We start from the raw sequence: 14392 nt of genomic DNA, 5'->3' as shown, positions 1-14392 counted from the left end.
ACAAGGTGTGAAACCTCTTCTAAAACTACCTGTGTTAGTAGAATCCTTATATGTTGCAATTTATTGAAGTTTAGTAAATATTTTGAAAAATCTTATCTTACCAAATTTAAATAAAAAACAACTCTCATCCTCTTTATTCTAGAATTGGACTAGCAATTATCTTTTATAGTCATGATTCTTATGGTTTTACTGCGAAATAAATAATCAAAAGAGTTTTTCTTAATAAATAAAATTTAACAAAAGGTAACTTGTGTTTTTTTAGTGTCTTATTAAATTGGAATACTGTTTATTCGTGCTTAGCATTTTATTTATTTGTTTATTTATTTACTTGGTGGTTCTGGAGGTTGAACCCAGGGCCTTGTGCATGCAAGCACTCTACCAGCTGAGCTATACCCCCAGTCCCTCATACTTAGCATTTTAAATCTGTACCACCATCTACTTCTTTTATTCATTCACCTTTCTTTTTGCAAGGTATTTAGTATTTTACCTTTTGTTCATCTGTTATTCTGCAATGAAATTATAACTGAAACTTGCATGATTTGCAAACTTTTTTAAGATTAAACAACTAAAGAAATTCTCTAGAAAAACATCTATGATACTTTTAAATGTCACTGATTATTATGATGAAAATATGATTGTAGAATCTCAATTGTTTTTCATAAACTTGTTTCAGGCAAAAAGGAACAAAACAGATTAGAATGAACATTCATTTCTACCAAAAAGATAGCTGGTAGAAAAAAAAAATCTGTAGGAATTATGATTAAGAACTTATTGAAACTAAGGTTTTCAACAGATCTAGATGATTAATCAGTAGTAAATAATATTTAATAAATGTAAGTAATGGCATATATTCTCTAAATAGTAATTTAATTAGTAATTACTAATTTTAAGCTTATTTCCTATATTGGAAAGTAGAGGTGAACTGTACTGGAAAATCAATCCATTTAATAATTTCAATAAAGTATTATGATAGAAACAACACAAGTTTTGGAGCTAGATAGATCTTTTAATTTTTCACTTACTAATCACCTCGACTTGTATACAAGTTCATAACTACTTGCAAGCCTGAGTTTTCTTGTGGGGAAATGGAGAAATAATCTTCGTGAAGATTAGGTTTGATGTATGGTAAGGCCCTACTACAATGCCTGAAAACAGGAAATGAATTAATATATTTCGCATATTAGAGTGTTTTCACTAATGTGGTGGTGGTAGTGATTACAAAGGCTAAAAATAGATTGCTGACAAAAGGATCTTTAAATACATAGTGGTTGTTATATCTTATTCTTTCCAATTACAGAAATTAAATATTAAAGTTTCAAAAATATTAGGAAATATTAACCATATCAAATACTGTTGTTATCAGTTTAATAAGTCTGTTCTCTTCAAATGTAATACTCATACTATCATTAGAAAATTGATTTTTCAAAGAGGAATAGTTTATGTTTGTGTATTTGGTAGAATGTAATATAGAATCAGTAATACTCATTAAGGGTAATATCTAATTTGGCTATATTTGAATTCTGATTGCAGTAAAAACTATTCAGACTAGTGACATCACAGAATATATGCCTTTTCCTTTTGGCAAGTGTGAAGTTAAGGTTGTATTTTAAATTTCTTCATATGCCCTAGAGGGGTTGAAAAGAGAAAATGCCTGAGATTTGATTAAAATTACTATTTAGCTCCATAGTACTTAGATTAATAGAGTGCTAGTGGCTTCTCATACATGACCACCTAGAATATTTCAGAGTGGTGGTAGGATCCTGGCAGCTGGCCAACAAGGATTGATTCGTTTCCTGAGGAAACGCTAAGGCTACTCTTAGAATAATGATGCAGGTTGTACTCTTTTATTAAATTTTTTCTTTTATTTTAAATAAGTTTATTAAAATAAGTAGGTTCTGGGGTTTCTTTATTATTTAAGCTTACTATGAATGATTCTGTTATTAATCTTGGGCTCAGTAGAAAAATGGAATGAAAAAAACAAAAAATAGTTACAAGGGCAACTTAATTTTCTAGCTGGTTATATAACATTTCTTATTAACTGTGTTTTGACATCATTTCTGATACAAATACTTCATATTGGTGAGTTTATGCCATATATTCCTTTTTAAAATTAGCTTTATTATTTTTGGAATACTTTTAGGTTCACAACAAAATTGAGAGAAAACCCCAGAATTCCCTTATCCTCCAACCCCCATAATGCACAATCTTCCTCACCATTAAAGTCCCACTCCATCCTGGTACATTTGTTACTGTTCATGAACCCACCCATAAATTCTTAATAGGGGATAAGTTTGTAAGATGATAGGAATCAATCTTTCTTTCCCCCTCCCCTCCCCACTCCTTCCCTTCCCCAAATTTAAAGAGTGTTTTAAATCTGTTCAGCTATAGTTCTTCATGTGAAATTCTTACTACATTTTTGATCTTCCACTTTATAGAAATGATCATTTCTAAGAATGAACATAAAATGATATTTTTTTTATTTTAATAGAATTTCCTCTGTCATTTTATTCTATTGGTATGATTCTCTTTGTAGAACCTGTGACTTGTGTTTTTGGGTTCAAGGGTATACCAACTTCACTTATGCAAGTAATTTCAAATGTATTTTTGACATAAAACAAGAAATGCTTTTGGAAATAGGAAAAATGACTTGAATTTGCCAAAAGTCTTTTTGCTTCATTTAAAATTCTTTTTCCATAGGATTCTGTGCTCTTCAGTAAATATCCTCATTCATTTCTACTTATGGTCTTTTAGGACAGAACACTTCCTGGAATGTGTACAACACAAATCTTAATATTATAATATTGAATCTTTAATTTTCTAGAAATTAGAATTTCAGTTTATATAAAATCACTGTTGTGGTCTCCTTAATATGATTGCTATAAAATTGTAAGTGAGCATTGACATTTTGTTGATTTAGAAGATCAGTGTACACTAGTTTATAGACTGAATTTAAGGCTATTTACAGAGTTGGTCCTGGTTGACTGTAAAGCAAGACTGATGTGACATCCTGGATTTAAAGGTATTCATTATGCTTTCAAGAAATGTTTCCTAAATGGCAAAATTATATATTTTACGGTATATTTTCTCCCTATGTTTTGGTTATAAATAATTCTATACTAGTAGAAGAAAAAATTTTGGAGGATTTCACTAAATAACTCAACTTTTAGTGGTCTGTTTTCTATCCTGTAGGTCATTATTATCTTTTGGGAAGAATATGATACACTATTTTTCTTTGTGTTTTGCTTATTGTGGGGAATATGAAAAGGCAAAAACAAATCAGGCTTTAAGTTTTTAAAATTGGTTAAGTACATTATCTCATAGTTTCAGTGATTTAATTAAAAATATTTTAAGGGCCTGGGGGTGTAGCTGATGGACAGCACTGGGTTCAGCCCCTAGCACTTTCCCTAAAAAAATCTTTTATAATTTTTGGGTGAAATTGATAATTCTTTGCCAAATGGTAAAATTTTACTGATGAAATGCAAGGTAAAAATAATTATTTTTAAAAATCATATTTTGACTTTCATGTTTGACTGATTCTTGTTTTTATGCATAAACTTTTAATATTTTTAAATTAGTGCACTAATGGGTAAGAAGTAAAAGCTAAGCAGTTTATATGATAAAATTATACTTGGTGCTTAGAAATTACATATTGTAGGCTTTTGCTATTTCAGTATTTTTTAAATTAACAATTAAATCCTCCTTTTTAATACAATCTTGCTGTCTGTACCTAATGTAATTTGATATATTCTAGCTAACAGTTGACTAACATAACTAACAACATTTGTTGATTTGAGCATTTTTAGTATTACATTATAATCAAGTTAAGCACAAATACCCTTTTTTCTTTCTTTATTAATATCTTCCTCTACCTTAGAAAATTAAAAATTTAAATTAATATCAGTCTCCAGGAGATTGGGATATAAGTAAAGTTTATTTAGCATTAGTTTCTTTGAGCCAACAAGTATGTGGAAAAAAATATGATAGGAAAGACAGAACAAATATATAGTCCTTAAATTTTCAGGGTTACATACAGACTCTCAAGATTTGGAATGCAAAGTAATATATTCTATATCCTTTCCCCAGATTACTATAAATGTAAAGAAACTGTAATTTGAAAGAATCCCTGTTTTTAAAGAGATGCTTTATAAATTTTTATTAGAACCAATGTTGCAAAATTTAGTCACTGAAGTCATAAACTCAATTGCTTATAGGAATTGAAAGTTAAAAAAAAAAAGAAAGAAAGAAAGAAAGAAAATCACAGTTCAACAAAGCTGATTGTTTCTTTTGAGAAAACTTCATTGCCTGTATTTTATTATTTTATAATCAACCAATATAGTGTTTAAGACTAGAACAAGGCTACATTAGTCCAGGTAAGAAGAGCAAAGACCAAAAGAAATTTTTTTTCATTAAAAAAGGAGTCCTTGATCTCATGAGAATGCAGTAGAAAGTAGCATCAGAGACTTCCTCTGCATTTTTAATAGGCCATTTGCTAGCTGAGATGTTCTGTATTCACCCTTAATTACCTTTTTCTTTTTTAAAAAGGTCTATACCTTCCCCCAAGTCATTTGAAATGAACACATCAAAAAACAAATTTACTTTTCTGAGACTTTTTAAATTTCAGGTATTTAATGCTTTTTAAAAAGTTTAAAATTCAACTCTAACCAGGGGCTGATGATGCTGTAGTGTAACTGACTAACAAGGCAGTAGTTCAGAAGTCACAGTTGATTAATGAAATAACACCTCTACCTTTTCCTTTTGTGCTTTTTTTTAAACAAATGGTGAATTTGAATAAAACATCATTTGCATAGAAAGTTATGTAATGATGCCATATAGAGTATAATGATTTCCTAAAACCTTGTATTTAAAGTAACCTGAATTACAATGAGAGATAAACAGAATATTTACCCATCCCTTATGAGCTGCTGCTGATATGTAAATTTATTCTTCTACTTTGCACAAATATACTTTTGAGCTACTGCTTAAACACTTTGAGGTCCTTAGTCAAACAGTTTTAATGATGCCTCCAATATTATGAAAGTGTGACATTTGATGAATGTCTCATATAGTTTTGATATCTGGGCACATGTCAACAAAAAAAATTGAGCATTGGTTTGTCATGCAACACCTAGATAATTTATAATTTTACTGTTTATATCCATCTTGACATTTTTTATCTGCCAAAGGCAGGTTTCATTTGGAATCTTAATCTGAGATTTATTTGGTGGATCTGGAAATCATAGCTAGGGTTCCCACAGGAAATGGTCCATCTACCAACAGATTAAATGGCAGTCCTGCAGTTGTTAGGGGAGCTCTGCATTTAACACACATGCATACTCATTCAGTCAGCACTGTGGAGAAAAATTAAAGTAGTAACCCAGGTTTAGGAACAATGTAGCTAAAAAGTCCCATATTTGCTGAATGACAAAGGGTTATATAGCAGCATTTCATTTTATTATTCGTGCTTGAATTTCTTGTTTGCTTTGTTGAGTCTGCTGACGAATACTAATAAATGCCTGCAACAATCCAGACGAGAGATGCCTGGCAACAAAGCTATGCGGTGGACCTCCCTGATCTTCTCCAGTTCACAACCTGACCTTTTGAAAAATTGGCTGGGCTAAGCTGCAGAATTTGGGTGTAATGGTTATTGTTAACTCCAGCTTTAGGATTTATTAATTTGTGTGATCAAGACTTACCTATACTTCAAAGTTTCAAAAGACCAAACACAATCATCCATCCATTAGAACTAACATTATGTTTCAGTGATTCCTGCTTAGTGTCTGACTGGTGATTCTTCTGTTTTGTTTTCTGAATCTAAAGATGATCTTAAACAAAATGAAACACACATATAAAGAGAATCTTTTTTTTCTCTTAATACTTATTACTGGAAAATTTGTTTTCCATAAATTATTTACAAAATTGTTGAGTTCACAGACAGTTGGTATATGTTCATACTTAAGTAAAAATGTGTACTTGTTAAATCTATTTTACTTTCAGTTGTATAAATTTAAGACTTACTCAGTTTATGTTTTTAATTACTTTTTAAATTATTCTTATGATAGGAAAAGCTGAGAAAGGCTACAGAGATTAGAAGTCTCTTATAAAGAGTTAATATCACTAGAAAAGAAAAAGAATAAACATTTACCATTATGTTAATCAAATTTTAGGATAGTTTTCACTATCATTTCAGCCAAAAATAATATTTTTAATATTTTAAATCAGGTGACGTAAGTTTTACTGAACTTTAATTTATGTATGTTCATAAGTAACTAGGTAGCCTTAACATTAGGAGATTACACCGTTCTACTGTGTTCATTACCTTCATGTAGTAGGATGTTGAAACTGAAAATTTTAAACATTATGAAAAAATTTCATAAATATTTATATATTTTTAATAGTTCTTACAGAGATATCTGAACTTTTTTCCCATCAGAATAAATACTAACATGTTTATGACTATTTTAAGACTTGGAGAGACGAACAAAAACTTTTTTAAAAAATTTGATGTAGTGCCACCATTTTGCATAGGTATTTTAATAATAAAACAAACAACACAATTCCAATAGAGCTTTTCTTTGAATAGCTGTTGAATAATTTGAAATGGGGTACATCAGTTCTTCGGATTATTATAATCAGAGATAAAGCCATCTCACTACTTACTTTTGAGTTCTATGTTTATCTAGATACACAATCACATATAGGAGTACAAAAGATACAGTTTATTTTGCCTGGCCCTAATATCCAAATGAGTAAGTCATGTGATATTGACAGGATTCTTGATTTTCTGGCTTTACAAACCTTTGTAAAAGATTAATTCAGTATCTTACACCTACATCTAGTCTCTACTCTCCCACGTTTTTTATTTCCTCTCAATATATGTACAGTGTGCCTAATTAGAACTACATAAGAATCTCTATCTGTGCTTTCCAGTGGTCAGCCACTAGTCACAGGTGGCTCCAACCTGAGATATGCTACTAGTACAAAAAAGAATTATAATAAAATTTCTCAAAATAATTTTTTTATTACATGTTGAAAAATATTTGTGATGTTAATATTACTTGTTTCTTGTTTAATATACTTACTAGAAAACATAAAATTTTATAAATAGCTTGCATAATGTTTCTCAGGATCTGGATGACTGAGCAAATCACTGGGACCATTCCCATTCTGCAATCAGACTTTTGTTTATTTCTTTGCAAGTATTACTCTTGTCTGCCTCCCTGACTCATTTTTCATCTCACCTGAAAGCAGATACACTTTTTTGTTGTTGTTGTTTATTTACCTTAACATTCTACTCAGTATTTGGCACCAAATTAGTGCTAAATAAATGTTAAATATAAAGTATTCATTTTAATGCTTGTTTGCTTTACATATATCTTTAAAATGATACATCAGTATTTCCCTGACTCATTTTATTTCAGTGAATTTTTAAAAATCTAATGTATCTATTGATATTTTGCTGTTTCAGGAAGATGAGTGTAATAGGAAGCTTACACCAAAAAAAGGGGGTTGCAGGGGTGATAAATACAAATGAGAAGACCATAAGTTGTTGAGACTATATTTATGTAATTCTTCGGTTATGTGTCCAACAACTTGTTGATGATTAAGTCAGTGATGAGATCTAAAAATAAACAAAACAAAAAGATATGTTATAATTTCATTTTTGATGTAAAACAAGACAGCCTAGCAGTATAGTGACAGTCTTTATGAATGACATTAAGTGTGCAGAAAACCTGAAGTGAAAATTATAGTTTTGTTTATCTTATTCCTGTTGAAGCCAAAAAACAAATAAAGCCCTGCGAGAGTTGGTGTACATTATCCAAGTAAGAAGTTTGCATTTTTTAACACAAATGTTTAAAAATTACCTAATTTCCTGTGATTTCTAAGTCAGATTTCTCTGAAAGATAACAGACTGTGTTCTATTTGCTGTCATCCTGATTGTAATTAAAAATATTATATGCTAAATAGTGAATATTAAAATTATGTAATGGAATTAGATTATTTAGAGTTTCTGTTTACCTGTCATGAGACTGAATTAATAGAAACAAACTTTGTATAGGACTGAGTTTTCTTTCAGAATCTTTTCTTTCAGAATTTCTAAATTTCAAAGTACTATTCTTATGTACTGATTTTACAATCTCATAAAGCTTTTTAAAAATAAGAAAGTTAAAATTTGTAATTAACACATTGAGTATTCCCTTTTGTTGTTTGTATTTGTCACTGATTAGATATCATTTTATTTATTTTCCATTTCCATGTCTTCTGAACATTTTAATAAGAAAGTACTATATACGTTAATGTTTCTAAAAGATTTTTTTTCCACATAGTTGCTAGCATTTCCTGAAAGAAAACAATAAACGTATAAGAAACAGTGTTGCCTTCTTAGGATAGTATTCTGATTCTAGCTGCATAACCATATGATAACCACAGACCATCAAATAAAGTTTGTTTAGGAAATTTGAGAAATGTTTTAATATGGAAGTTGGAGTAATAACTAAGACAATAGATGTCTTTCTTGCTTTTGTTATTAATATTGAGGGAAATTAATTAAAGATATAAACTTGAATTGAAAATTTGAATATGATCCAGAGAGTGTGATATTTATGGATAGGAGAAATTATAATAGTGAAACTTTTAGCAAAGCAGATTTAAAGATAATATTTAACATTTATTGTGTATTCTGTGTGATAATTTTCCAAGAGAGATTTAATTTAAATTATTTAGTCTTCATAACTACCTTTTGAGGCCATTGCTATTACATTGTACTTCTTACTGATAGGGGAACTGCTGAGAGGTTAAATAATTTACTAAGCATTATACAGCTATGTTATGGAAGCAGCATTCAAGCCCTGTGGTCTGTCTTTACAACCCCTGCACTGATTGTGGTTTTTCTTGGAAAGTCTAAATACATCAGTGTTGTGGTAGTTAGACAACTTGGTTAGTCAGCTTTTGCTTTGCACATACTCATATTAGGTGGGATCACTATGATATGACTTATTTCTGATTTGCTTTTCTACTTCTATTTTGTTTGGGGATAAAAGGACATATAAAATGCATCTATGTGGAAAACATACCCTCTCTTCCACAAAATAAGGAGTTGGTTTGAAATATGTACTATAAGAAATAAATATCTTTTGGATGGATGAATAGGTAGGTAGGTACGTAGACAGAAATATATTTAAATTAAAGAATTATTAGAAATTATTAGAAGCCACTAGTTGATAACTGTTCTTATTATTTTGAAACTAATTTTATATTTAAGAAATCCTTAACTATCCCCAATTTTTTTTTAAATGTGGGGCTACTGTAGTAATTAAATCATCATATCAAGTTTACAATTTCATAATAAAAGCATGGTAATCAACAATATAGGAAAGATAAACAATGTGCATTAGGTTTTTGTTCTTTACATATTTATAAAATCAAATGCTAAGGTGTAAGTAATATTCTTCTTCTCTACACCCCTCATCCCCAACCTCCCCCAAAAAAGAATGTAAAGTGTTACCATTGCATTTAAAGTGTCAGCACGTTAACAAATTATTTCCACTATGGTTCATTTTAGATACAAATGTGCCTAACTAATACCTTCATTTGAAGAGGTAAGAGATTTACTCATTTGAATGTATTTGTCCATATTACTTATATCCCCTTGTCTTTTTCTGTCCCTGAGCTCTCAGGTAGCTGGGATGTTGCTATTCTGAGTAACCTGGTAGATCCCTAGAGACAACTCTAGCTCAACCACTCTGAAGAAACAGCTCTGTAAACAGTATTGACCCCCCAGGGGACCATCAAATCCGTTTACACAGATACCAGTTGTCACAAACTATTTACAAAGCCAGGCAGAACAGAATTTCCCAGCCTCTAAGAATCCGTATTTGATTCTAACCATCTCTTTACTTCTGTATAGTAGTCATGAAATAAAGGTTATATTCGATTATTAGTAATTATCTCTTGGGTAGCATCAATTTAACTGAGTATATTATACATTAATGTGTAATTGTATGGAGAATACTACTTAAAAGGGGATCTTATAGCTTTCTTTTCTAAGATAGGAAATAGTATCATTATACTGTTAATTTTCTACACTAAGGAATTGAGGATTTAATACTAGCATTGAGTTGGCAGAACTGACATCCCCAGAAGTAAAGAAAGAATTCATTAGATCACAAAAATGATCCATTGAAAACAGCATGAAAGTCACTAGAGAGAGTGATGGGATCTTCAAAGCACATAATGCAGCTACCATGCACACATATTAAATACCAAGTTAAAAAATAAATTCACCAAATCCACCTGATTTTTCCAGATGAATAACTCTAGCAATAGCTATAGGTGTCATTTTAGACAAATACCTGGTAATAGTATTATCCATAATATCATTTTTAGATAGTTAGAGAATGATTTTAGTATAATATCTAATGATAGCATTAGATACTAAAAGCAAATTTGGGGAAGTATATTTTGACACAATTGAATTCTCATATCCAATAAAACAATGTGCCTACGGAACAGCAAATAAAGGAATTGATGTAGTCATAAAGATTTTCCATTTTAAATCTCAAAATCAGACTTAATAGACTTATGAATTATGAAGAAGAGATTAATTTAGTCTCTGAATTCAAATGGAGAGATGAATTTAAATAATATTCAGTTGGTCAAAATGATAGAACAGTTAACAATGACCTTGACTAAACACAGATGTGAATTACTAAAGAGCGTTTCCAAACCATGTGAAATAGAAGAAACAATAGAATGGTTTTAGTTTTTTAAGTTTTCATCTACCTAGAGATAAGTTTAAATCAGAAGTGAATATCTTTTTGTTTAACATTTATCTTTTTAATTGATTAGTGTGCAAAACAGTCCTTAACTTCACTTTTGTGGCCTTTTATTGGCTTACACATTTATATTTCTTTATGTAGTTCTTTAAAAATTGAAGGGACAGTACAAATAAGCTCAGCTAAAGTTTTTAGTAGCTTCATCCCAGTATCATTTCTTAAAGCTCTTTCTCCTGGGTTGAAGATTTTAGGAAAATAATTAAAGACTGAATTTAGAATTACTCTTCTCTTGGTTGGAGTAAGTACTAATTTAGAAGTTGTATATAAATTGGGTTTTTGAATAAGGAAAAGAAAATTTGTCAAAATGTAAGATGATAGAGCAGTACCTTGAAATTTTTCTTGAAAGGTCGAAAGTATCACACTTGCTACTTGCTCTCAAATATTTCAAAAAATGTGGGTGTAGTTAGATAAGGAAACAAAAATATTAAAGTGAATATGATAAAATGTTAATATATGCGAAACTAGGAAAAGAGTATATAGGAATTCTTTGTACTGTTTTTGCAATGTTTTTAATAAGACTAAGTATTTTCAATTAACAGGTAAAAAGAATATTCTCTGTCATCAGTTTTTGTTGGCTTTTTCATCTGTCTTCTTTAACATCTTTTTTCTGTGGTCATTGAAAACTCATATGTCTGGCTTCCAGTTCTACTTTTCATTTCCTGCCATTTTGCTAGATGACTTTAGTCCCTTCAGAATAACACTTTAAGCACACTGATCCCTTAGTGTCCTCATCAGTTTGTTTGATCAACACATTTCCAGATGAAGTGCATCTTGGACTTTGTCCTTACCTGTTTATTATTTTAGGAATCTTCACTCCTTGTCAAATCTTCTCCTTTCGATAAAAGAAATATCTCTTTGTTTTTCCCAAATCTTTTCCTTCTCCTCTTTATCCATTCTGATTCTTCTTTTCTCCTCCTTTTATTATAGTCTGCCAATATTTTTTTGAGTATGCTAAACTTTAACTCTTTGGCAGTTCTGTACTTTGCATATTCCCATGTGTCTTTTTTTGAAGCAAATTCCTTCATGAGGTCCTGTAGAGTCTTCCAGTTGAACATTAGTATGTCTAAAATATGCTGTACAGCTTTTGCCTAGATCTTGTTACATTTTGTTCAAATCATTGAATAAGTTTGCTGTCATCATTGATATATAAAGTCCTTGAGGGAAGTGTCTGTTTCACATATTTGTTTTCACAGTACCTATCACAGGACATATGATGCTTTGGGGTGTTCCTGAATAAGTAAATTAATTTGAAAGGTCAAATGTAATACTTAAATAGGATACTGCAGTATGGCAGAGAGGAAGAGCATTGAAAACTTTCAGAGGATTGAACAATAGTTTGCTTATATCAATCAGTCTCTTTTACTCTAAAGTAAAATTAAATTCTTAGTAGAAAAATATGGATATTCCAATTTGCAGAGCAGGCTTCAAATGTCTGATGGGTAGTTCAAATTAAAAAAGCTTTTACTACTGAACAAATTTAGAAATATCCAGAAATAGATTCAAATCACACCACATAGGTTCTTTAAAAAAAAAAAAAACATTTTAAATATTAACTTTTAAACATCTTAAAATTAAAATCCAGAAGTGCCAGAAATTGATGCATTTTTAAAAAATAATACTTCAAGGGCCTATAATGACTAAGATCCTTAAGGGATTAGCAGAGACCTCTTATTGGAAAGCTTTCATGTCTACTGTAAGACTTTGAAGAAAATAGCCCAGTTACAGGTAAAATAATGGTAAAGAAAGAGAGCTGTAAAACTATTAAGCAAATAGCAAGTATAGATATCAGGAATGGGCTAAGGGAAACGCTAGGTTAGGAATAAAAGGATCAAAGAAGAAAGATACTGAACTAAACCTATGAGTAGAGAAGGTGGGGAAATGGAACAAGTTTAGATAATGTTAAATTTGGTCTCAACCAGGTCAAAGAGGACTGAAGAGTATAAAACAGTTGGTGTGGTGTTATCACAGGGAAAAGGGATTTTTATGTAGTTGGCAGTACTCCATGGTTCAATTCTGTTTCCTTTTTGAAGAATGTTTGTTCCTCATAAACTGAAATGTGGTATTTGGCCCTAAAATTTTTTTATGATATGTCTCTGAGTATGATTTTTGTTATTTTGATATTACTTTCAGTAATACAATTCTTTTTCATTGAATTAATTATACAGATATATGCTAGTGTTAGAAAACATGATTTGTTAATGATATAAAGGATTTTCTTAGTTCCATTTATCAAATTTCTTCCTTCAGATTTTGAGGATTCCATTCTACTAATTAATACTAGCCTATCCTAGAAAAACAGGATGGTGAATGAACTAAAGCAAATTAAATATAGAGTTCTGAGATGTCAAAAGCTGTCAAGTGATCTTCAGTTACAAGATTTCAGTTTCTAACATTATTAGTTTAAACAGAATATAACATTAAAATGTCCTAGCTAGCCCACAATATATAATTATGATAGCACTTTCTCTCTTCTAATACACATTCTCCTCAATGTGGAGTCAAAAGTAATTTTCTAGAAAACAAATTATTTATAGATAGAAGTAGATTTACTACTAGCTACTCATAAGAACAAAATACAGACTTGGATTAACTGGCTATATTTATCATGAGTAATTTATTTAGGAAAAATACTTGAAGTACCTTATTTGTGAGTGTTTCTGTTTTCTTTTTATTCTAAAACTACTCTTTTTCCTCAAAAGGATTTAAAGTTTGATGCTTTGGAGAAGTCATCACCAGAAAGCAGGTGAGATTCATATGCTTCTTAAAGACTTGCTTCTGCTGAAGTTAAAAAGTACTCATTACAATCAATATTAGACTTGCTCTTTTGATTTACTAGTGAAAAAAACTTTTTTGTGTATGTGTAAGATTTTCCCCCAAAATTTTATTATACCACTAAATATAGACTGTTCCTATGAAATAGTTAATATTTACTAAGTACAACTTAAAATATTTTTTGTGAGATAGCCAAGCATTACAAAATAGGTTCCCTTGTATATATAGTGCATTTCTGATAAAAATGTTATAGTGATGATTATAAAAATAATAGCCAACATTTATTGTAGTGTCTAGTACTAGGGCAATTACTTAGTTAACTTAGTCCTCACAACAACTCATATAAGTGTTATTATGTTTGTATTTTATTATGTTTGTATTTTATGAATGGGTTAAATAACTCATCCAATATTTTGCCCTTAGCAAAGCTGGAATTACTTCACTGTAATCATTATTTTATTGTATTCTATTTTGAGGGATTTTGAAAATAATATCTGTGATTCATTAATTCTTAATGTTGAGTATATCCAGGAATTATTTGGGGAGATTTTAAAGTAGGAACTAGCAGGGCATGGTGGCACACACCTGTAATTCTAATGGCTTCTGAGGCTAAAGCAAGAGGATCACAGGTTCAAAGCAAGCCTCAGCAACTTAGTGAAGGTCTAAGCAACTTAACAAGACTCTGTCTCAAAATAAAAAAGTGCTGGAGATGTGGCTCAGTGTCTTAGCACCCTTGAGGTCAATATGCCATACTACCAAAAAAAAAAAAAAAAAGAAAAAAAAAAAAA

General features: G+C 30.2%; 1 protein-coding gene across 8 annotated transcripts in view; it reads left to right on the top strand.

Annotated features, from left to right (window-relative positions):
* Mipol1 (mirror-image polydactyly 1) overlaps nt 1-14392 on the top strand; it is a 326985-nt gene that overhangs the window by 80577 nt on the left and 232016 nt on the right. For 6 of the 8 annotated variants that reach the window (XM_048798667.1, XM_048798663.1, XM_048798662.1 and 3 more), the window contains one exon: nt 13532-13575. In XM_048798667.1, coding sequence (XP_048654624.1) covers nt 13545-13575 — 31 coding nt within the window. In that variant the 5' untranslated portion in view covers nt 13532-13544. Of the gene's footprint in view, nt 1-2702; nt 2714-9559; nt 9597-13531; nt 13576-14392 lie in introns of those variants that run through there. The other 2 variants (XM_048798660.1, XM_048798664.1) reach the window with 2 other exon arrangements.

The sequence above is a fragment of the Marmota marmota genome, unplaced genomic scaffold, assembly GCF_001458135.2.
Source record: "Marmota marmota marmota unplaced genomic scaffold, marMar, whole genome shotgun sequence".
NCBI lineage: Eukaryota > Metazoa > Chordata > Mammalia > Rodentia > Sciuridae > Marmota > Marmota marmota.
This window is presented reverse-complemented; position numbering and strand designations above follow the sequence as displayed.